The sequence below is a fragment of the Lactuca virosa genome, chromosome 3 (genome assembly GCF_052849685.1).
Source record: "Lactuca virosa cultivar CGN04683 chromosome 3, Lactuca_virosa_CGN04683_v6, whole genome shotgun sequence".
NCBI classification, from domain to species: domain Eukaryota; kingdom Viridiplantae; phylum Streptophyta; class Magnoliopsida; order Asterales; family Asteraceae; genus Lactuca; species Lactuca virosa.
Genome location: NC_136428.1, coordinates 35,366,839 through 35,393,142, shown reverse-complemented (window position 1 = coordinate 35,393,142; position 26,304 = coordinate 35,366,839). Strand labels below are relative to the sequence as shown.

The window sequence follows — 26,304 nt, the reverse complement described above, 5'->3', positions numbered from 1 at the left end:
ATTACCAACTCTATCTTAATTTTGTCACGTCTTATACTAATGATATGTCAATATTTTTTTTATAGGTGGACCCTACTAACGTATTTTCAGTTAATTTATATATATTTATAATTATTTTAAAATTAAATAAACAATTCAAATATTAATATAAACATATTATTTTGTTAATTGTTATTTACTTGAGAAAATACATAATCAAATATATAACCTAATAACAAAATTATAATTTTTAATGTACTAAAATAAAAAGAAGTAAAATTAATCAGAAAAGGTACATAAACTGATTATAAACCAAAACAAAAATACCAAGGTCATGTAATATAAAAATATACTAATAAAATAATATATATTGAATTAATTTACCAAATAAATACAATAATATGTCAATAAATTACAAATAATTAATCACATAGGTATATAGAATAATATAGATTTAAATAAAGTAAATTGTTATATATCTCTTCAACAGGTTTTGCAAATGCTGAAAAGAAACTTTTTTGATAATTGCTTTTCTAAAATTTAATTTCAAATTGTCATATTATTTATTGTTATTATTGTTAAGTAATTTTGACATCATGGATCAACAACTGTTAGCCATATTTCATGAGTCGACATTCAATTGCTTCCAACCAAGCAATTTTAGAAAGTGTTAAATATTTCACACAACAAAGCGATCTTATGTGACTTACAAAAAGATATATGAATAACATTAAAGTTCATTGTGCATTTGGATTTCTATTCCACGACAAATATGTTGGGTCTCCAAGAGGCCTCGGTTTAAAAACATATAAAAATATGAAATTAATCGCCATAAATAAACAAATCCCACCAATCGTAAGAAACGCTATACCAAAGAAATCGTTTTTCCCACCAATCCAACTCGCAGTCGAAAGTATAATCTTCTTTTCTCCTCCAAAATCATACGTATTGTAGTTATTCTGTATCACAACCGTTATCGTCTCATTTGCCTCCAAATCCATGTTTATTTTCCCGTAAAGCTTTCTGAAATTAGGCAACGCCGCAGTCCTCATCCACACAATTAGATCTTCTTGCTCGCTCAACTACAACATATAAGTTTAAAAAAATAAACTAGAATATTCAAGAAATCGTCAAACATAAATTATATATATAAAAAAAAAAGGATCATATTTGTACGGGTTTTGATTCGTCTAGTACTCCACCCCCAATCAACTCTCCCTTTTGAAAGTTTTTCGGGTACACGTTCGACCCGAATTTAACCCGTGTATCACTTTTCCACGCGATGTCCTTTTTATCGATATCTACAACTTTGTTCGCTTTTGAGAATGTGTACGTATCATTAAACAAACTCCACGCGACCAATCCACAAGGAACAATAGGCGCATCATTGTCCCCGCCTACTATGTCTTCTGGCATACAATCTTTCGTTTCCTCTGCAGCTCCAGGGTCCCGCAATTGTTTGTCACTTCTACTTTTCACATATCTAAAAAAACCCAAATTTCAATAAATATGTATCTCTGATACATATTTGATATGTATTTGATATGTAGTATCAGGTATAATGTGTACATTGTACCTAGTACTGTTTTCACATAGTATACCTGATACTATGTAATCATGGAAATAGAAACTGAATGATAACATACCGACGATGGTTTTGGTAAAAGTTATCGAGTTCGTAGTAAATAAAGATAGGTGCGGTCATTTTTCGTGGCACTTTCAATGTGCGGATACATGTTTTGTTTGATTTGTTGTTTTGAATAAATGAATCTGGATTTGTGCGGAATGAATCCGGGAGACAATCATCGTCATAACGATCCACGATTTCTACAACGCGTTCGGATGCTGATAAGCATAGAAGGCCGGTGGGGATGAACATGATGGCAACGGTTACAAATGACGCAATTACCCATCCCGGAGTTAAGATTGGTTTCCATGCAGGAAGCTCTTGTTGTGTGAATCTTGAATATCTTGGTTTCTTGGAAATTGCTTTTGGTCTTGTGGGTTCATGTTCATCCATTTTTGTTCTTGGAGGAAAATTTCAAGAGACTACAATCACATGTTCATTTATGTTTTTTCTATTTTTTAGGGACGTTAAGATCCTACATTAGGGGGGAAGAAATTAGAAATTTTCTTTGGGAGTATTTTTATAGGGGCACAATTGTCATTTTAAGCTATAAGGTCTTCCGAAGATTATATTCTACCCATACAACTGAACTCAGAAATCGAAATCAATATGCCATCAATAAGAATGAAAAAACTATAAAGATTCAATCATTATTCATTCACATATCGTATGATATAGTAGCCAAGAAAGATATAGAACTCCTATAAACATAAAAAGAACCGAATAGCAATGCTCAATTCTCATAAATCATAATATATAGTTATATACAATCAAAGACATATTTTTCAAACCTCATGAAGATGATGCAGCCTTAATTGCTCTCTGCAATTCACTCTCCACATCTACCGAAGTCAAATTCTTCTTAGTTTCTCTCTGTCCATTAGCCTCACCACTGCCGCCACTCTTCTTCATCCTCCACTGCTCAAACCCATCAGAATTTTCAACCACCGGCACTGGCCTCTTTCCTCCACCACCACCACCTGCAGCAGCAGCGTATCCATTGTAATTCCTCATTGACTGCAGTGATTTCATGTCCTCCAATGTGTGTCTCATCTCTCTATTCTCCTTCTGTAAATCATTCAATTCTCTGCTCATCCAAGAATACATGCCCTTCAACATCTCAAACTCACCGGAATCACCCTGAATTCCCTGCTTCTGATTCCCTTTCTCTTCCACTACCTCATCAATTCTCTCAACTTTAATTTTGTTCACCCTCAAATACGGCAATTGCTTCTCGTAATCAGATGGGATATTCACGCCCCACCGTAAATTTACCTTGACCCGTTTAGTCACTGGCAACTCGGTATCGGCCGACATCAAAATCCCCGACAAGATCGAGTCTTTTGTGGCTGATTCCACTGTTAGTTCCTTCCAATTGATAGGCCGATCCAATGGCACAAATCCATATGAATTCTCACTACCAGCGGTACTCTCACCATTGGGCTTCTTACTAGGGTTTGAGACAGTGGAGGATACTGATTTACGGAGAGAGAATGATCCTAATCGGGGTTTGAATTGGATGGAGAAAGTAGGGTTAGGGTTAGAGTTTTGAGGTGAGAAAGAGAAATTGGCGGAGATTATGAGAGGGGAATTGTTGGGGGAACCTGAAAGGCTTACCCCTGATTTGAAAGTGAGCGTGAGAGGTGCGGTGGTAGCTGCGGCCGCGGTGGCGGTGGTGGTGGTGGGGGTGTTGTAGGAGAGCTTGAGTGAGGGACCGGATGGAAAGTGGGTACGGAGGGAGAGGGAGAGCTTGTCGGAGGCGGCGGCGGCGTGATGGTGAGTGGCGGAGAAGGCGGAGAGGAAAGGAAGACCGAAAACAGTGATGGGAATTTTAGCTCTGACGAGGATTGGGTTTTGATTTTGTTGTTGATCTTCGAGTTTCAGAGATAACTTCATGATTCGTCGTTAAGAAATGAAAGACCGCGCCGTTTTTTGGAAGATGTTTAAGAAATTCTAGCACTTTTTCGTTGATCGGAAAGAAAGCAGTGACTGTGGTTGAGCATCTGAAGATGGAGAAAACTTTGTTGCCTCTTTTTGAGCCCGTTAGAAGACACTCAAAAAGTATTAGCTAAATTATCTAAAAATAAAAGGGTAAATAAAATAAAAAACTTTTTTACATTAAAGATAAATAAATTAATATAATTAAAATATGATTATAATTTAATAAATAGACAAAATTGTTGTGTTTGCATCTTTACCGTACAACCCTTGTGAAATTTGTAAAAAACAATTATTTTTAGCATATTTCTTTATGGATTTATATAAACGGAATCAACCATATCAAATGGTAAAACCTAGGGGCTAGGGCTGTGCATGGTCGGTTTTGGACCCAAACCCAACCCAACCTATATTTCATTCCTTAAAAAAATAAAATTCACATAACACTCTGTAATGTTTCATGATTAATATTTATGATAGAAATGATCCCTTAAATAAATGTTATTATGGATGCGCGAACCACCTTCTTCTACCTGGTGAGTAGTTATATTTTGTTTGTTAATGTCGAACAAAATAGTAAACGGTGTATGTCATAACAAGAGTCAAGAGGGGTTCATGGGAAAAATATTGGTTTGCAAAAGATATTGATTCAATATCGTTTATCGTAGTTTTCAATTTCAATCTTATTTTTTTACGTTTAGTGTTTGCCATCTCATGAGTACTTCATTCTCGTTGCTTTATTGTTTGTTCCTTGTTATAATCTAGTTTTTTGTTGTTGTTGGTTTTGTTATGGTATTCGTGCATTTGCTTGATTTTTGACGTTATAGATTCAAAAGATGAATATCTTCATTCTATTAGTATTCAGCTTCTATCAGCTCCAACTTCTATGCAAATCTGTTATCCTGCTAAAAGAATTATAAAACTATAAATAAACATAAATTATACATATAAACGAAAATATTAAAACATATAGGTAACCATACGTCGACGATTGTTATAAACTGGTTCAGTGAGTCTTTTGTAAATGCGTCAGTCTCAACCATGTAACAGCCCGAGGGATCACATTCTCTTGTCGGGTACCAAACAAACTGCTCACATGAAAAGTTTCAAGAATCCATATATCAAAAAAATCATTTATTAGAATGTTAGCAAACAAAAAAAATATTAATCATGTAATTACCTTGGAACCGTATAAAAACCCGTTTAGGGTGTAGGTCATTTTTCGAGGTTATTTCTCTTTCGGTTCCACTGGATGTATATGTTTGTCGACCTTATTGAATACATTAATTAGTCGTGAGTACAGTTGATCAAAAATTACCCCCCACCCCCACTGGATATCTACGACATCAAATATTTTGAATTAAATTTCTAAAAAATATTACTAATGATAATTAAACTTGATTATAATCCGCAATAAATTAACTACAAGAAACCTGTTGAATTCATCAAAGTTTGATATCAAAGCCAAATACTCCTTTATAACATATTGTTTAGCCAACCGCCCATTGAACACCTTCTCTAATAGATATAAGACATGAATCACATCCTCGTCTGATAAGTCATTAAGTGAATGCTCGGACACATTCTTCACATCGTCTAATTTGACGACAACATTCCTCGCGACCATAAGAAACACACGGGAACGGGAGGCGGCAGCGGAACCGGACACAAGAAAATAATCTCCAAAATGGAAGTCGATGACAAGACAAAATTATTTTTTCCAGAAAGACAACTCAACCCCCAATCTCAAAAACCATTTTCTTTGCTTCGCTTCGAGGGTCCGTGATAACTTCGTGGCAAAAGACATAATGTAGAAGCAAATGATCCACATCTACATTGTGAATTTCAAACCACCTCCTAAAACATGAATTTCAGAACATAGTCTCGCATGTCGGTCTGTCTCTCACTGCTACAAGAATTTGCCTATCGATTTTGGGTTTTTAGGATAGTGTAATGGATGCATTAAAAACCTTGTCGTGCTGCAGAAATAAAAAAGTTGTTATAACCCAACTCTGGAACGAAAACTAACCAATATTTCATACTAGTTCGTCGTGTTCCGGACCAGTTTTTCACATTTCGGAGCGTTCCATAATGAAATTTTATGTTTCGGAACACTACATTTCGATGTAAACTAACATTATCTAAAAATATAAACTACTTTTGGGTTGGTCCTACTGCAATGACTTCTTTAATTAAAAACTCCGGAACGTTTTCAGTTCATGCCGAAGGTGTTCTACACATTCCAAAACAGTAGTTCTCGATGAATAATCACGTTATACAAACAAGCAAACTAGGTTTTTTGAGTGAAGAACTTACCCATAAAATAACCAGGTCGTAGTGGTCATCTTCCATATCGGAGTTGTGTGTCGGAGATTAGAATCGGAATCAAAATTGTATGTCAGAATCGCGTTAGAAAGTCGGAGCAAGATCCAGGTTGAAGTCGAGGGTCCGAATGTTTTCAAAATATATTTCAGATTTTGAAATTCAAATTTAGGATCTGGAACACGTACGGAACCTCTGAAATAGGTATTCCGGAAGCAACAAAATGGGCCGGTCCACCCGAAAATGAGTCTGAAATACGTTCTGAAACAGCCTATTCTGGAGAATATGATTATTTTGAAAATAATGGGTTATATTTTTAAAAAAATACATAAAAATGGTTAGTTTACTCAATTTCCATTTGTTTTATGTCCCAATATCATTTAAGAAAGGAGGAAAAATTGAGGTCTATTTCTTCCAATTCCTTTGATCATCTCGTGCCTATGCCTTCTTCACAATAACTTTGTTGTTGGTAATTTGGCTTCTTCTCACACTTGGTCACTTGCTCGATTCGAGACTCATCACGAAACATATATTATTTAATTTTCCATCTTTAACACTTTATATTTTAGTTTAATTTATTTATTCAAATTGAAAACCTAATTAGCCAATTAGTTGTTAAATTGTTATGTTGTGGGTGATATTAGGTTTAAATATCTAATTCGATATTTTAAATCTTTAATTGTGCTTGTAGGGATTAATTGCACAAAATTGATTTTAATGATTTAGAAAAGGTGTATTTTGATAGTTAACTTAAAACCTATTATCACTCTTTCATTGATGATGGGAAATTTGGTAATTCGAAGGACATTACATACCTTTCTTGTTTAATGGTGGAAACCGAAAAACATCGTTGTTTTCCTTTGGTTTATAAGTTATTAAAGTTGACTAATGTTTTTCCCGTCGCAACAACAATTGTTGAAAGATGTTTTTCCGCAATGAAGCTTTTGAAAACTGACTTGCGTAATAAAATATGTGATGATTTTATGAACGATGCTTTGATTTGTAGTGTAGAAAAAAAACATTGCGGATGTTAAGATCAAACGAGTGATGTAACGCTTTTAAAAATGGGTAAACGAAGAGGTCAACTTTGAAATGTAAGACTTTTGCGGCAGTTTTAACTTCTATTGAAATTGTAATTTAAAAAAACATCTTATTATCGTTTATCAGGATGTTTTTTGTACAACCCCTTGCAAAAAAATTTGGTTCTGCCATAGTAAAAGAAAATTGTTAATTATACAATGTCAGTAGATACATAATAAAAAATTAAGTAACCAAAATTGACAAGTTAAATAATTTATTTAAACCATTGTAGCTACCCATGCTTCACATGGGTCAATGTATTCCATTTTTTGCTCTCTTGTTTTTATATGGTAATGTAAGTTGGGTTTGAAGATAAATGTTCTTAATATTAGAACATCTGCAAAATGGTGTTGGTACAGGAACATTGCAAAAACCATCTAGCATATGGAAAGCATTGAAAAAAGAAGACATAAGTGAGCTTTTGTTCTTATGTCTCCTCTTGTATGGCTTCCTGCATCTCTTCATACATTTTGACTTGTTTTTTGGTGAGTAGGATTGACATACAGATGCACCTCAAAGCGTCTATATCTGCACTTCGTAAAGTCAATAGGTGTTGTAGTGTGAGAGATTGGAAGATGAATGGGAGTTGGCATGACACGTTGTTTGTTGTTTTCCCTTTTTCTTTGGAGTTGTCGATAGATCTTTGCGTAAGTAATTTCTAATATTTTTTGGTTTGTTGATGTTGCTGAGATTTTCTATTGAAATTATCATGTTTTCCTTGGTTGGATCTTCTAGTTTCTTCGTGAAGGTTCACCCCATCCCCATCCCAAACTTCACCAACTTCACCCCATCCTCATGTGATGACCAATATGTTAGTTGCATCCAAAACTGATAAAAAAGGATTAGTTTTATAGCCAAATCTAAATCATGCACTACTGTTGATACATCCACCTATATTAACTTTACAAATATTAAACAAAATGTAAACATAAATTAAGGAATATACTTAAAAAACTTCATTAGATGTAATTTTCTGGAAAATTATAAACTTTCAAAGTTATAAACTAAAATCTCTTTTATCACTTACCCAAAAAGGAAGTCATAATGTTACCTGGTGTCAACTACAGAGACTCCAAAGATCAAGTTCATCATTTTGTCCTTGGTGCTATATTGATGAGTTTGTGGGTAATATTATTAGTGATATTGTTTTATCCGTTGCTTCCGTTGGGAATACAAAGTTGTGAATAAGTTCATGTGGTAATTCATCCATATGTCCATGAGCCTTTACAAACAATTTCAAGAAACACACACAAACACCCAAAGTCAAATCAGATCTACATCACCATCATTCATTAATGCAACTAAACAAAAAAAGGAAGTTAATAATATAATAAATAGAAAATGGTCTAAAACTACTGACAAAAAGAGAATGTAAGCATATAATCATCATATTGCTTAACTAAACTTCATTTATAAAAGATTAACAACTTATTAAGAAAAATAATACTATAAACATCCATATTGAGGACATTAGCTTACCATTAAATGAGAAATAAGGTTGAATCTTTAAAAGGTGAAAGATAAAAGAACTTCCTCGTTTCACATCTATTCACAACAAATGCATTACCCCCTTCCCCCTTCTCATCACAATGTTGCAGCCCTTCATACTTACATATAAGACTATCAATCGATTCTCTCAAATTTGTGTTTTCTTCCTTGCCTTGCTTTAACAACCATTAATTAAAAAAAGCCAAAACAGACAAAAACGAAACATGATCAACAAATTTGTTGCCGATCGATCAGTAAAATGCATAAGGATCGATGTAGAGATAAGATAATCAACTTACCAGACTGTAAGCATGTGTAAGCTTCGGAAATCTACCAATAGTTTTTAGTAAAGAAAAAAAAGACAGCCTCGGGCAATGATCGAAATCAAAAATATGGTAGTGGTGACACAAAAAAAAAAGTCAGCCTGAGGCATCCCCTTTCAGTGACAACTATAAACCGCAAATCCATAATAATATATAATTGACAATTTGTAGCAATAGACCAACTTATGAGAGACTATGTGTAGTACCATTTTAGAGTCCAGTGTGTGGTTGAGGGAGAAGGTAGGATCAAAAATTGGTAGAACCACAACTTCCACAACATTGCCTTGCTCCTGGAGGGACAAAATTGAACCAAGAAGGATCATATCCGTCCAAGAGTTACACGAAGCAACCAATATGCCCTTATCATCTCTGCTAAACCAAATATAGAAAAATAGTAAGAACATTAAATCTAAAAAATGGTTGTGTACAATAAGTTTAGGGATGTTTGTAACGCCCTGTTTCGAGTCGTTTCTTAATTCGGGGCCATGATATGAAGATCAATTGTCATAAGGCTTTGGGTTTTAGGAAAGATATGTTTGGACCCATTTGGATATGGGTAATGTAGATTATGTAATTCAAGACTTTGGTTTGTGCTTTTGAGCTCAAGGGTATAATGGTAAAAGTGATGGTTCGGGCCTTTCTTGAATTAAGGATTTAAGTTCGGAAGGTTTTAAGGCAAATGGGGTTTGACAGGAGTGTAGTGCTTCTCATTACCTTTTCGAGCATATAAAGAACATTGAAAACGGATTTGGGATGCAAAAGTTATCGCCAGTAGAAGTTACGAAGATTTTGGATTAAGCCAAGTATGCTAGGCATACAAGGCGTACACTTGGTGTACTAGGCATGAGTGATCGCTGATGACCAGCCTAGTATGTTGGGCGTACGTGACCCAAACTCAAACCCTAATTTGTTGGATTAGGTGTCTAAGCCCATAACTATAATTGGTATGTACTTGAATTGATAGCAGCACAGTCCTTTTGGTTGCCCTCAAACCTAGCAACTGGACAAGAAATTATGAAAGGAGAGATATTGATTTATTATAAGATTAATAAATTAATATAAATGATTTATTAATATGTTAAAAGATTAATATATTAATTAGAAATCATAAGGTTTAATTAATAGTTAGCCAGAAATTAATTAGAATTAATTTTGGGGTTAATTGTATTAATTATAAAGTGCAGGGACTAGTTTGCAATTATCAAATAGTTGAGTGGAAGGTTCCAGAACCCCCTTGGAAGGGGGTGGACGAAATCTATAGGGTAAACCCTAATGATTTCGTTAAAGGGGCTTGGATAAGGCCTTTGAATTAGCTTAGGCCCCAAGCAAAGGAGTATTAGGGTTTTCCCTAAACCCTAGATCCCTCAACTATATAAGGAGCCTCCCAGCTCCTAAATTCGGCCACTCCTTCCCTTGTGAAACCTTAGGGCCGATTTTTGCATACCCTACTCTCTCTCCTTCAAGTTTCCTTCTTGCTAGCTTTTGTGTGTGACTCCATTAGAGGCATTACATTTGTGGTGCTAGGCTTCCAAGAAGATCAAGTTCAAAAGGATTAACAATTGTTTGCTATAACAATTGAAAGGTATGTAATTCTAAAACCCTAGTTTGTTAATTTCAAAAATATCCTCTCTCCTCTAGGGTTCTTGTTTTGCAATTCAAAGTTATATGTTCAATAGTTAAAACATAGATCCAAAGTAGGTTGCATGTGAACTTAGGAATTGTTTTTCTAGTTTATTTGTTTCACCTAAAACCCATCATAATTTTGGGTCTTGGACCCTATTTAAAATCCTTACTCATTTCCAACCCTTCTTATCTTCAACCTTCATCCCCTCTAACCCTAATTTCGAAACCCTAACCTCCTTTGAAAGATTATTGAGCCTTTGAGGGATTTTGGTGGGTTTTTGGTGCATTTGGGAGAAGAAGAACCCTTTGGAGAAGTGTTGGTTGTCTTGGAGCTTGTAGATCCAGTTCTTGTTCACCTTGATCTAGCTTGTGGAGGTATAAAGTTTTAATCTTGATGGTTCATTTGTTAGATCTTGCTTGTGAGTGGGTTTTTTGAGCTTTTTGGTCCCATGAGTTGATTCTTGAGAGTAAATGCTACTCCAGAAGTTTTGGGTGGTTTATTTTGATGTTTTGAGGTCCCTTATTCATAAAGTTTTTATCTTGATGGGTGTGGTCCAACCATGCATGAGTTGTTGACCCCTTGGTGAAGCTAGTAAACTAGATTTGGGTTTTGGGTTTCTTGGAGCCGTGCAAAGGCATCAAGTTGCTGACTTTATTGATTAAGACACCCATTAGAATTAGATATAAGCCTTGGGTGTAAAGTCTTAAAGGATTAAGCACTTTCAAGTAAGTCCTTGGTCATTTTGTTATGTTAGGAAGCTTAAGTTTGGTTTTGGGCTCTATTAAGTCATGCTAGGTCATAAATTTAGGAACTTTATGACTCTAGGCATCCATTAGGCTTAAACATGAGGATTTGGTCTTTTGGTCTTAAAGGAATAAGACCTAAAAAATACAGTTAGGGTTTGAGCACCATACGTTAGGCGTATTGAGGTGGTATGTAGGGCGTATGCACCAAGGTGCCTTAATGGGCCTTTTGGGGATTTAGGCCATAAGTTGTTGGGTCAGAAATGGGAAGGGTAAAATGGTCTTTTACCTATTGGAATGATAGAATATGTGGACCTTGGATTAAGGGAATTTCCTTAATTATTGATTTGATTAGGGATAATTTGGATGTGTTCAGTGTGAGGAGCCCGGTAGCAGCAGCGCGTGCGATTTGGTTATCTCTAGATTGAGGTGAGTCTCCTCACTTTACCCGTGGGTCGAAGGCACCAATGCTGACCTACTATGATATGATATGTGGTTGTTGTCCTTGTGACTCTTGTTGTATGCCTGTTTGTTATATGTATGTGGGGTGCAATAGGCTCGGGGTGAAATAGACCCGTAATGTTGAAAAATACCGATTGAGTTGAAATAGACTCGGGGGTGAAATAGACCCGATACAACCTTGATCTGACATATGAGTTGAAACAGACCCGGGGGTGAAATAGACCCGGTATAACCTTGAGCTGACATATGAGTTGAAATAGACTTGGGGGTGAAATAAAACCGGGGGTGAAATAGAACCGGTACAGGCTTGAGCTGACATATATGTATGGTATGTGGTATTTTGGGGAACTCACTAAGCTCCGTGCTTACAGTTTTATGGTTATAATTTCAGGTACTTCAGTTCGAAAGGGAAGGACTTGACTTGATCACAACGCATCCACCTATGTTTCCGCACTTTATGATATACTTTTGAATGGTTGATAAGAATAAATGGTGTTTATGGGTTGAATTAAAAAGTGAAATTTGTACCTTATGATTTTTGGGACGTTACAATGTTGCTATTATATGTAATAAACAATTAAATTTATAGAAAATTAGATGTTATTATCACTAAAAAGAGAAATTATATTGACCATATTTGGTATTTCCATATACATATATAATGGGTAGCAGTGTTGATATTTCTTACCAGTATAAACTCCCAGTTGGTAACCCATACAACACATAGGCTTGATATAAGGGATTCATGAATTGGTGAGTGTCAAACACCAGAAGCTGTAAAACAGGAAAATTTTCATTTTGCTCTAAGATAAATGTAAGAAATAGTAAACATGTTCCTAAACCATGACATTATTTAATATCAAACTAATTAAATAGTAAGGTTATGACATATAAGGAGATTACATGAGTTGAGTGAACTGAAATGTAACATCCATAAAATTCATGAACAATTTAAACTTTTAAAACCAATCCACAAATCATCATTGTTTACAAAATAGTTTTCAAAACATGTTTAATATCAGAGTTTTCCCAAAATCATAAATCAAAACACGAGGAGGTGCACGATCACGCCTTCGCATTCCCGCGATCATATGAGGTACCTAAAACATAACCCAAAACTGTAAGCCCAAAACTTAGTGAGTTCCCCCAAAGTACCAACACACAAACAAATAACACATATACAATAACAACATACTATGGGTCCAATCAACCATCGAGTTGGAATACCCCAGGCTGTGACATCCCTAAATTCACGGTCATTTTTAAAATTTTATTTATGCTTATTTAAAAATCAGAGTATCCACTTTAAAGAATAATATTACAAAATTTGTTCCTATAAAACATGATAAAGATATTATCAAAGCATTTCCGAAGAAATGTATTTTGTTTATATTAAAACATTGGGATGTCATAGTCAATACAAAAACATAAACATAAACAGACCTTACATTCATTTACACTAATGATTTACTTCTCCGTTAATTTCTGTGTAATGTAGCTTCGTATCGATATCTGTGATACAAATAAACTGAGTGGGTCGGGTTGGGAAACCTGGTGAGTACATTGGGTTTTCAACCCACAATAATATAATTATTATGTTTAATCATCAAACAATTAACCCAACTTCTCATCCCCATTATATTCTTTATTCTTAAGGATCTACCCTAAGAATCATCTATTCTTCCTTAATTCATTCCTAAGGATTGTCCTAAGGAATAGGCACGAAGTCCATCGCTGCCAGGATCTATTCAACACGCACTAAGTCCATAGCTGCCGATGTTATCTGTTAGGCACTAAGTCCATAGATGCCGGTGTTATCTGTTAGGCACTAAGTCCATAGCTGTCAATGTTCATCTTATAGGGCACTAAATCCATAGCTTCCAACATTCATTTGTAAGACACTAAGTCCATAGTTGTTAGGGTTTTTAGAGTACATATGGTGAACACATCGTTCACAACACCTATAGGTTGCGAGCCTGTTAGCGTTCCACTAGACTGTCTAGAATAGTCTGTGGTCATCATCTATACTTTGCTAGATGATTGGATCATCGTTATGGTCAAGGTTTCTCATCATCTTTCACCTCTCATCATCTATGTCATCTTTCATCTCTCATCATTCATCTAATCTTTTATCTACCCATCTTTACCCAATATATTTATAGGTATAAAAGTACCTATATAGTGTAAATCAAGTAAAACGTGTATAAATCGTTCATCCAACACTGATATCAAGAAAACAGATAATTGGCACATATAACACGTAATTTATATTAAATACGTATTATCTATCTGTAAGATGAAAGTAACTATGCACTCACTTGTTAAAGTGACGCCTCGAAATTCGGGCAGCACTTCACTTCTCACAATCGTCTTTTCCTTCGACGAAACCTAGCATTATTATCACTATGTTTTAGTCTAATATTTACTGCGACTAATTATTAGTCTAGATTCATCGTTAACTCAAAGTCTACTTTCATGATCTATCAAGTAAGGAACAACTAGGTAGGATCATATCGGAGGTAGGGTCAGTTTGGTATACGAATTATGCTGTTTGGAAATCCCACTTTAAACACCTCACTAAATCACATACTAGACATTATCCCCGTAAGTAGATCAATCAATATAACGACTTGGAATCACTGATAAATCTTATTTATACGTTCATAATAATGATAATGAACTTAAACATAAGTTATACTTAAAGTAGGGTAAGCATAACTCACTTACAAGGGAGTTTAGCGAGGAACCGGGTCCTGCGCGGGCAGAACTTCTAAGCCGAAAGTTCTTCTTCTCGGAGCCTTCTGGCGCTTCGGGACTCGCTACTAACACCTAGGAGGTGTTAGGGAAAAGTCTTGAGGGTTTGGGGGTGTTGGGAGAGAAGTAGATGAGAATTGGTGTGGAAAAATGAGAAGAAACGAGCTCTATCTATAGGATGGGCAAAGTGCGTACGTTGGGCGTACTAAACACGTACGTTGGGCATACTCAGTATGCGGGGGGTATGCAACCACATGTCAGCATCCGATGTTGGATCTATATGCCCAAGAATCATTATAGAGTGATATTGCTAATAATATATGATCCTATAAGGTCACACCTTTATCAAGTTGACACATTTTGTATATTTATTATTAATGTGATTATTAATAAATAATATCAATTCTTGTATTTTAAATTAGGGAATAATTATTGTTTTGTGAAAATAATAATTATAAGAAAGTATTACTAGTTATTATTTCATATGGTATGAATTAATAAGTCATGCACAACATTTTGGACTAGTTGGATTCTTTTGTCTTTTACCTAAAGACAAAGTTCATATTTTATTAACTTGGAGTTTATAAAAAATAAAAAATATTTTTTTATAAAGGAGTATGGCCGAAACATGATGATGGTGTGGAAGGTTGCTTGTCAACCTTCCACCTTTTGTCTCCCATGCTTCTAAAGGCTACCACTACTTTAGATTATTTTAATGGTTAGACCTTACCTCTCATGGACTATATAAGAGTGTCTTATGTATGAGAAATGTGTAAGTTTTTGATCTTCTTTCTTCCCTTCTTCTTCTCTTAAAAACTGTGAATATGAAAGAGCTCCAAACCTTTGAAGTTTGGTGCTTTACTTTTGTGTTTAGAAGACCTCTTGAGTTGTTCCCTTTAGTGCTTATTTGAGTTAAGCACTTAAAGGTTTAAGACACTCAAGAATACAATAAGGAACTAGCATTCCAAGTGCCTTACTCTTGATGGTGGATACTTGTAGAGAAGATCATACATTTTGATCTTTTTTTATCTTCATCAACACCCCAAAACCAAGTGGGTTCAAACGATTTAAAGGTTATCTCTAAAACATCCTATTGTTGGTTTTATTTCATTCTAACCTCTATAAATGGATCCATGATGGTTTGATTTTATTATGAACTAAAAATAAACTTGTTATTTTTAAAATCTTTCGTTTCCGTTTTTGTGAAAAACAAAATTTTATTTCGTATCATAACCCAACATTTGATGGCAAGGCGTGGAGAAAGCAATGGTCAGGATTTAGCTACGTGTTACCTCCGAAGTTAATTAAGAAAATTAATTATTTTCTAAAATTTATAACTTTCGCATACGAGCTCCGTATTTGACGTTCTTTATATCCACGCGTAGGTAGAGACGTGATCTACAACTTTCATTTAGACTCCATCGGCTAATTTTGACTTTATTTTTAACGTTATATTTTAATAGACTTAAACAGGTAAAGTCCGTTAAAAATTCATAACTTTGTCATCCGACGTCCGTTTTCGGTTGTATTTATATCTTTGAGCTCCTATTAACGAGATATTAAATTCTCGTTTAGGTTATGTCGGCTAAAAATCGGTCGGTCTAAAATTCGATTTCCGGGTTGTGTACTGATATGCAAAATCTTAGAAAAATCATAACTTCCTCATACGAAGTCAGATTTAGACGTTCTCTATATGAACACTCTCGGTTTAACATATACTACGACTTTCGTTTAGATCGCTAAGGCTAAAAAGTAGTTTATCAAAAATTCACTTTTCACGTTACGCCGAGCCGTGCCGGGTTTGTCGTAAAACTTCGACGGGTCATAACTTCTTCGTTATAAGTCGGATTTCAGCGTTCTTTATATGTACGAAATCCTTGTGACATATACTATAACTGGGTTAAGATCATTTACTCTAAATGATCTTTTACCAAAAAAGTCATTTTTGACGCTTATTGTCTTTGAATTGACCAGTCCGAATCTGCGGGTGTTACACAACCCCCTCAACTATCGGGTTGGAATGCTGACATACTATGGGTCCAATCAACCATCGGGTTGGAATACCCCAGGCCCCTCAACCATCGGGTTGAAATGCTAACACACTATGGGTCCAATCATCATCGGGATGGAATACCCACGGGGCCTCAACCATCGGGTTGGTATGCCTCGGCTTGTTGGCTTACGCACAAATCAGTGAAGCCTCAGCCACCGACCAAACATGTGCACATATAACAGATAATCATATAACAGTCTACAACCAGTCAAAGAAATCTACATATCATAAGCATAACATCGTCCTATGTACCAGGATACCGATCTAACAGATCACTACAGTACAATAGCATACATAATATGATATCAACCCAATGGGCCGACATTGGTGCCTTCGACCCGCAAGTATAATGAGGAAAACTCACCTCGCAAACTGAACAAAAGTGATAAGGCCTGACTTCGAATCTCAGCTCTCTAAACGATACATATTCCCACTAAATGACCAATTCCATTAAAATCCCAAAATACCCAAAATGCCCTCAAGGTCAAACTTGGTCAAAGTCAACTGGTCAAACCTACTAAGTCAACCGAGTCAACTGAACAAGGTTGACCCATGTGAGTACGCGGGGCGTATTACGGAGGTACGCTTAGCGTACGCAAAGCCTCGTAGAAGACCACCATCAGGGTGGTTGAGTGAGTACGCGGGGCATACTCCCATGTACGCGGGATGTACCCTCGTAACCCCCAAACTCCATTAAGTGCTTAATTTCTTAAGCACTCAAGCCCATACTTTAAATCTACGGTCCAAATGCACCCTAGAGTCATAAAGTTTCCAACTTTATGACCTTACAAGTCCACAAAGTGCTTAACACAAGGTCTTAATCCATTAAGACCTTTTACAAGATGCATGAAACAATTCTAGCAATTAAGACCTCATTTTTATGGATTAGGACCCTTCCTAGGGTCTGGAAGGACAGCTCAAAATGACAATAACAATCCATGCACAAGATGGGACCTTTGGGACAAGAAAAGCAACATAAAACACCCAAAAATGGGATCTAACAACCAAGACATCAAGGTATAGACTTTATACCTTCTGGAGCTTCTCAAGAAGGCAAATATCCTAGATCCACAAGCTTGCTTCCACTTCAAGGCTCCTTAATGCAACTTCTTCCTCCTCTAACACACCAAGAACACACTCTTGAGCTCAAAACACATACTAAGAGGGCTAGGGTTTGCCAAAAACGACTTAAAGGATGTGGACGTTGAAAAGGTGGGGAGAAATGAGACATAATGTTGCTTAAATACCACCCAAACCCTAAAATTTAGGGTTTCCTCCTGAAGCTAGTACGCCCCGCGTACATAAGTGTACGTCCAACGTACTAGGGCATGCCCTAGTACACTCAGAGTACACACATGTACGCATGGCGTACTCCTCCTGCCATATTTACGAAATTGCCACTAGGGCTTCAAAGCATAATTTCTTGGACTTAGGGACCAAAATGATATGAAATAGAATTATAGGGGTGATTTTAGAAGTACCTGAACATCGGGATGTTACATTAAAGCTTTGGATGAACCCAAAATCCTACAACCGGATCCTGCACACAAAATAACATCAATATTATAATTAATTTCCTAATATATGACAAATGCTAGGTTTTGATTAAATGAAGATACTAACAAAAAGATTTAATATTGTGAACTCTAACAATGAACTTATAGTTTTCCCAAAGAAAAAACTGGATTAAAGCTTTAAAAACTCAAAATTAAATATCTCATCACCATGAAAACCAAACTGCCAATTTTGTGGAAAGCATTTTCTACATCTGCAAAAGCATCTTCATTGTCTTTAGGGCTTATGATGATAACATGGTGTAATAAGATAACCAAACTTTGGTTATCCGTAATAAAGATCCTAACTTGTATCAATGACTCGTGAGCTTGTAGAATAAGATTAACACACCATTCTATAAACAATAAAGAACGCATCATCTAAAGTTAACTATATTTAGACTCAATTGTGAGGAAAATCGACAAAATATAACTTTATGATACCTATGGATGTACGTCAGGTGTCTTGGAAGCAATATGAAGCTATACTAATTTGATAATTGTAACCGAATCATTTTATCAAACAGGTTATGTGTATCATAAAGTTATGGTAGAACATGACACTTCTGTACGATTTCATCACACAAACAGATTTTGATAACATTCAATCTCAAAGAAAAAAAACCCATATCATCAAACATAGGGTTAAACAGATACCCCACCTGAGAATCGAGATAAAGGCATAGGTTAGGGCATTGCATGTTCATTTTCAATAGATATTGAAAAAAAAACAAAAAAAACTAACAAAAAACTTTGAATAAACCTTCTGCTTGAAGTGGGTCTTCAGAATATGTTGAAGAAATCATAATAACCATTGATTGAGCAGTTCTTGTTGATGGCGGTCCATCGGAAATGAGGGTCTTCAGCGACAATGGGTACAAAGCCCATAATACGCCTTCAAAATACAGAGTGCAAGAGTGAAGCCACATGGCAGAACACCGCCACTGTACTGTCTGACGATTAGCAGCGCTGGTGTTGAGCGCCCCTAATTGTGCAGTTATGGTTGTGGTTCTGTGAATGACGAACGGGGACACCAGAACACACACAAATTTCTCGGGTGAAGATGATGGTTCGATTCCGCCGAGAAGAACCAATGACATCGGAAATAATCGTTTCTTAAGTGGAGCATCAAGGTGGTAGAAAAAAAGAGAGCCAATTGTTTTGTGAAGATCCAATGGAGTACATTCTAGAAAAGAAGAAGTCGATGAGATATAGATGAAGCATAATCGGTGAGAAAGATAGTAAGAAGCAGTGAAAATTAACCTGGTAAACAACTAACCTACAACTAACCTCACCGCCCAGGGGAAAATGACTTATCAAGGTAATTAACTTTTTGGTATGTTCACATCTGGGTAACTATCTTTTTTTTGTACACATCTAGGTAACAAACTTGTTGGAAGTGTTCACATATGACCATTATGACCTGCTGTAGCAGGTTACATCCTAGATGTGAACACTTTTGACAAGTTCGTTACCTAGATGTGTACAAAAAAATAGTTACCCAAATATGAACAAAACGAAAAGTAAGAATAAATTACATGAATTATCCCTATGGTTTGGAGGAATTTGTGTTTTTGGTCCCTAACTTGTTTTTTTAACTCGAGTGGTCCCTACTATTTATTTTTGTTGCGCGTTTGGTCCCTGTCTTACCTAAAAATACTATTGTGCACTTATTAATTTAACTTTTAATGAATTTTCTTATTTATGTATTTATTTTTTATATATTTAAAAAAATTAATAGACCCCACATATTTGTATCTCCTCACCGTAAACCTGAAACCACATTTGAGAAATTTAATTTGGTTATCACCGGTCACCATCCTATCTCTCATTCTTCTCAACTTCTATTCTTTTCCATCTTTAGTGACATCGACGTCTTCACCATGCTTCTTTTTTTGGTCCTTCAACTTTGGCGAACCAACACCATAACCCATTGTCTCTTCATCTTTAGTGGGTTCACTGGGTTGTGGTGTTAATTCGACAGAGTTGAAGGACCGAAAAAAGAAGGGATGGTGAAGACGTCGATATCACTAAAGATGGAAAATAAATAGAAGTTGAGGAGGATAAGAGATGTGATGGTGAGGAGATACAGATATGTAGGGTTTATTAATTTTTTTTAAATATATAAAGAATAAATACATAAATAAGAAAATTAATTAAAAAAATAAATTAATAAGGGCACAATAGTCTTTTTAGGTAAGACAGGGATCAAACGCGCAACAAAAATAAATAGTAGGGACCACCCGAGTTAAAAAAACAAGTTAGGGACCAAAAACATAAATTCCTCCAAACCACAGGGACCATTCATGTAATTTACTCTTACTTTTCGTTTTGTTCATATTTGGGTAACTATTTTTTTTTGTACACATCTAGGTAACGAACTTGTCAAAAGTGTTCACATCTAGGATGTAACCTGCTACAGCAGGTCATAATGGTCATATGTGAACACTTCCAACAAGTTTGTTACCTAAATGTGTACAAAAAAAAAATAGTTAATGTGAAAATACCAAAAAGTTAATTACCGTGATAAGTCAATTTCCAAACCGCAAGGTAGTCTTCATGAGAATGTTGTGATTACATTAATATATTAATAATTTATATTCGAAAGATAGTAATACTAGTAATTTTTCTTTTTCTTGTCTTATTATTTTATGACCTTACTCCTTTGAGTTCTACAATACCCATTTAACCCCATCGACTTCTCTCTCGCTATTCTCACCGGTCGCCTCTACGCAACTACGAACTGCTATCACTGCATCTGGTCTCACCCTCGAGCCTCGACGAACTGCTGCTGCTGATTTCTCTCTCGCTGTCTCTCGATCTTCTTATCAGGTAGATCCTCCAATTTTCGTAATTTGTAAACCCTTCATACGAAACAATTGAATGCATAAACTATAAAAACTGAAGTCGAAATCCATTTGAAGAATCGGTGAATAATGATTGAAAAACATGACTTAGGGTTATAATTACGCACCTGTACACAACACACACACATACGCACAATCGATGCCCTCCTGGTGCCACGAGTAATGGTTTTGGCGTTAATTGCTTGTATGAATCGTCAATTATCGCATACGACCTGTTTTTCCCCGCTGCTGGTTAAAACCAAAACCTCCCTTTAATTTCATGAGTTTCCCGTTACAAGATGCAATCTGTCACTATGCTTATCTTTATATTTTTCGTACTTGGTTATTGAGGTATCCAAATGATAAGTAAATTAGGTATCCAGATTAGTCTCCTGTTTTACACGATGAATGCACTCTGTCACTACACCTGAAAATCTTCTTATGTTAGGAGTCAGCTTCCTCACCAAGGAGAAAGTGAATTATGATATACCCAAACATAAACAACCTAGGTAAGAGTCCAACATGATTGATAGAAAGAATATCTTTCAAAGAAAAGCTGATCATAAAAGAATCATACAAAGAAACGATGAAAATGAAGGACAGTAGTTGGATTTAATTTAAGCTAATATCATCACCAACTATTATTTATTAGGTATATAGTGGGTCAAGAAATCCTTTGTAAAAAATTACTGCAAGTTAACAGATTTTTATGATAACAAACTGATATCTATTGGTGATTTTAGTGTCATCAAGCTGATAAACTCAAGTGCCATTGCAAAACGATGAATAAGTTAATTGATTTTGGGAAGAAAGCTATGTTCTATGTTAGGGTGTTATCAGGTTATGAAGAACGCCGTATCAGATCTTATCGATTGGATCTTGAAAAACGTATTATTGAGGTAAGCACCTCACAGTCTTCTTTGAAATCTTTTCAAGTTCATAGATTTTAATGATAACAAAGTGATATCTTGTTGGTGATTAGTGTCATTTAGCTTCTGTTTTTCATCTTCTCCCTTGTATTTATTCCTGTAGGCAGAAAGGAAGAAAGCAGAGATTAGAAAGATCCCTGAACAGCTTATTTTATCTGAGGTTAGACAAATGGTGGAGGAGATGAAAGCTGTAAACAAGCAGTTAGAGGACACGGTAGGTTATATAACAAAATATCTTATGATATTATCATCCTACTTTGATGAAAATATTTGGGAGTTGTGTTTGAAGAGTTGGGTGATTAACTGCAGGAGGCTGCCATTAATGAATACTTCTCACCCGTTGATAAGCAAGCGGAAATGATAGTTGAAATGCAGCTGAAAGAAGAGGAGAAGACAATGAAGCAGATGATGCAAACCATGAAAGCACAGGCTTTTCTAGATCAAGAAGAAGCCCACAAAAATGCAAATCTCAAAATTTCTGAGACAAAACAAGAGACTCCAGACAATGATTCCACCAACATCACCAAAGCTCAAGCAGGATGAATATGATTAACAACAATCATCAAAAGGGATCTTGGTATGTGTTTTCAAGAAGTTGTGCACTGGGTCCATTTCACTGATGATGTTTATATCTTCATATAAATATAGATGGTGAGAATACAATTTCAAGAAATTGTTGTTATGAATGAACTTTCCAGCAATTGGAGAAGATTTGGGGCATCTGTTGGGGTAAAATCCGTTTTTTCCTAAACCTAGATGTTTTAGAAGTTGTGTTGATTAAGATGTTTTAGATGATGGTTTTGTTGTCCAGTCCTCTATTTTGGAGAAAGAGGATTTTTCATTGAGTTTTTGAAGGTTTGATCATAATTGATGGTGGATTGTTGTAATAAAAGATGGTTTTTAGGAGTATTGTTACTAGACTAACATAGGTGTTTTTAAGATGCTAAATTATGCCAAAAAGTGTTTTCGGTGTTTCTGTTATCGGTCTATGGGAAAAATGTGAACCGTACCAAAACCAAAAACTAAGATTTTAACCGGTTAAACGTTTAACTAAACCGAAAAAAGTAAAATAAAATAAAATAGAAAAGGTTCATTTTAGCTAGTTAAATGTTTAACAGCACCTTACCAAAACTAAAAACTAGTAGGGTTTGAAGGGTTTGAGGTTCATTTTTCAATTTCACTGATGTTTTGAATAGCCCTGGTCTTGGAAGAAGGGGTGCATAGCATACTCAGGATTGATGCACCACCACACGATTGACAAGGAACATGTCTCCACTAGTGCCCGGGACATTCGCCCACAAACCAAAACAACTAGTCCTAAAAAGATCCCAAGGCTAAGCGGAGTGGCACTCGCCAAAACCACTCGCTTAGCTCGCCATTGATGTAGAACACCACCCCCTAGCTCTCGCCAGGGGGCTCGCCAAATCATAATCGCCAACCTCAAAGCAAGAAGAAAGAGAAAGAAGTGAATGACTTTGATTGGGTGAAATAGTTTCTTTGGGATTGCAACCTGTATCGTACTCCATCCAAAGTAATTTATGGCTAAAATTAAATATCTCAATTCTTAACAACCTAAATAATTTATGAATAATATTAATATCTCAACAACCTCAACAATTTACTTGTGATTTAATTAAAAAAAACGTTTTTAATAATATATATATATATATATATATATATATATATATATATATATATATACCAATTCAACTAATATAAATTAAACCACACTCTCACCAATTTACACATGTGGGAGATCAATTGTCCGAGGAGGAACGTCGGGTTATTAATAATGCCAAGCGTGATCTCGCTAAAGATTACAATTGAGATTAGTCGTAGTTTTTTTTAAGTCGTGTGTTTCGTCTACTATTAAGTCGTAGTTTTTTTAAGTTGTGTGTTTCGTCTACTATTAATGTAATCTTTTTTATTTAAATTTGAAGTGTTTGTAACCACCTTTATTATATATATATATATATATATATATATATATATATATATATATATATATATATATATATATATATATATATATTAAATCGTGTACATAACAAGTTATGAAGAGCAATTCAAGAAAACAAACCAAACAAATGTAATCAAATAGATTAAATCGTATATATATATATATATATATATATATATATATATATATATATATATATATATATATATATATATATAAAAGTTAAATGTAATATATAATAATATTATATGGAATCACTTGATTCAACTTTGATGTCATATGCATAAATATATAAGTTAAATCATGTTTTAGGTTATTATAATCATTTTTATTTAATATGAAGTGTTTGTCGTTAAAAAAAATTATGTCATATTAATTAAATAAAAAAATGTTTGTGTATTATTAAAAAAAATATATTATTTAATATTAAATAAAAAATGTTTGTTTATTAAAATAAAATAATTAAATTAAATTACAAAAAGAAAATACAAAAAATATATTTTATATAATATTAAATAAAAAATGTTTGTTTATTAAAATATAGTAATTAAAATAAATTAGAAAAAAAATAAAAAAAAATGGAGTACTAGGAATGTTATCATTTCCTACCAAATGTTAAGTTTAGGTGTCAAAAGGAGAAAAATGAAGTGACTGATGTGACAAGGTGCTACAATCTTATTAGAATAAATTACATTAATAGTCCATGAGATTTGGGGCAATCTACATGTTTGATCCCTATTTTTTTACTCAAACCATTATGTGGCTTGGTTTTGTTTTGGATTTAGTCTCTACTAGATTTGAAATGACATTTATACCTTTTTTTTATTATCTGATTAGAAAAAAGGTTTTAAATAAGAAATACACTGACGCTGGAAACCTCTCCAAAGCCACCATTGACTGTCAACCATGCGCCACCACCTCTGTACGTACTTCACCGCATAAACCTCTCTAAAGCCACTATTGACCATCGAACGTCGACATCCTCTACCACATCTCTTTTCCGTCATAAACCTCTCTAAAGCAACCACAGAGCGCTGATATGCACTTTAAAGCCGTCATCGACTGTCAACATTCGCCACCACCTCTATACCTCTCTAGTCTGTCAGAAACCTCTTTAAAGCTACCATCGAGCGTCAATCTATACTCCAAAGCCACCATATTTCTCTGAAACAAGCATCATTGGGTTTAAAAAACAAGGCATAGATCAGAAACAACTGTCATCTCTCTCTCTCTCTCTCAGCCTCGACTGATTCCCCACTCGCTTTGTCGTTGGGAACATTCACCGAAAGTGTTGACGAAGAACCGATGGCATGCGAGCACCAAGATGGCTTTCAAATATCACCTGCTTCATTAATCTTCTTCTCAGAAATGAGATTTCAATTTCTGATTTCTAGGTTTCATCATCCATTGATTTTCAAATGATCCAAAGATTATTAAAATTAGAGGCTTTTGTTGTTTAACTGGTTCGTATTTGAAGATAACAATGAAAAAGGTTGTTTTGTTGGCTTTCTTGATTTAGGGCTTTGTGTTGATTATGTTTCCTTAGTGATTGAATATGATTTTGAGGTGGTGATTAGTGGCAGTGGTCGGAATTGTTGTGCTGATGGTGGTTGTCGGTGGTAATTATAGGTAGTGGTTGCTAGATCTTTTGAACAATGAGTGTGTGAGTGAGGATATGGGTAAAATCAATGGGTCCCAATAAATAAATAGACAAAATAAAATATATAAATAAATAATAAAAAGTAATAATTTTTTTTTTAAAAAAGAAATGAATAAGAGAAAAAATACAAGTTAAAGTTTGAGTGATCATCCCAGTTGCTAACAAAATATTAAAAATCAAATATAAAGATTACTCCAAACCATACGGATTCATGTTTACTCTATCTTTTTAATATAATCGATTCAAGTACATTAAGTGGTTAAAAACCCATATATGATTTTTTTATTCCTTTTAATTTCTGTCAACTTTTTGCTAGCTTTGTACTCGGCCGTTCTAAAATATTGATTCCTGTTTTGGATATACCTTCAAGGTAAGGGCTACATCGTAAATAAATGATTATTATAAAATAGTTGGAAATTTAATAAAACATATCCATTTTATTAAACTTTGGATACATTTAAGTATAAATATATATTTTGGATACATTTAAGTATAAATATATATTGTTTATATTATTAATCCTTAGTGGGTTATATTCTTCCTCAGAGCTTCGAAACAACATACGTTGTGTCTAAAACAGAATATGTGTGAATGAGATATCGATGTTCAAATATGAGTGTTTGAAAATAAAGTTGGCAAATAAAGTGGTTGTAGGAGTGACTCCCATATAAGAAAATGAGCAAACTCTTAGTGAGTTTATAAGCATAGATATATAATGAATTTACAAGCTTTTATGTATGGTTTTACTCCAAAACCTATGCATGCACAAGGACGGTGCAAATTATGGATTTTGTAGATAAAAATCACCGAACTTGTGTGTAGGCGCGACCTGCGGACATTAATGCAGTTCCGAAGGAGACATAATATATATTATTCAACACATCTTCTTGTTGAAAGTGCATCCACAATTTCATTTTTTTTAAAGTTTTTCAAACAAAAAAACATATAATTTAAAAAAGGCTA

The 26,304-nt window shown here is 34.8% G+C and overlaps 2 protein-coding genes across 3 annotated transcripts; one reads left to right on the top strand and one right to left on the bottom strand.

Annotated features, from left to right (window-relative positions):
• Positions 1–685: 685 nt before the first annotated feature.
• Positions 686–2,125, bottom strand: LOC145165473 (ALA-interacting subunit 5-like). Its single transcript, XM_079084211.1, has 3 exons — positions 1,626–2,125; positions 1,156–1,462; positions 686–1,061 (listed from the first exon to the last, which is right to left on the bottom strand). The coding sequence occupies exons 1-3, from the start codon at positions 1,997–1,999 to the stop codon at positions 717–719; spliced, it is 1,026 nt and encodes a 341-aa protein (XP_078940337.1). The 5' UTR covers positions 2,000–2,125; the 3' UTR covers positions 686–716.
• An 18,482-nt stretch (positions 2,126–20,607) lies between these two features.
• LOC145165471 (transcription factor IIIB) lies at positions 20,608–22,645 on the top strand. 2 transcript variants are annotated; one of them, XM_079084209.1, is made up of 5 exons: positions 20,608–20,778; positions 21,536–21,691; positions 21,825–21,935; positions 22,031–22,298; positions 22,370–22,645. In XM_079084209.1, the coding sequence occupies exons 2-4, from the start codon at positions 21,575–21,577 to the stop codon at positions 22,262–22,264; spliced, it is 462 nt and encodes a 153-aa protein (XP_078940335.1). In that variant the 5' UTR covers positions 20,608–20,778; positions 21,536–21,574; the 3' UTR covers positions 22,265–22,298; positions 22,370–22,645. The 2 variants fall into 2 exon arrangements, with proteins under 2 accessions (XP_078940335.1, XP_078940334.1); XM_079084208.1 differs by having other exon boundaries at positions 22,031–22,645.
• Positions 22,646–26,304: the final 3,659 nt, after the last annotated feature.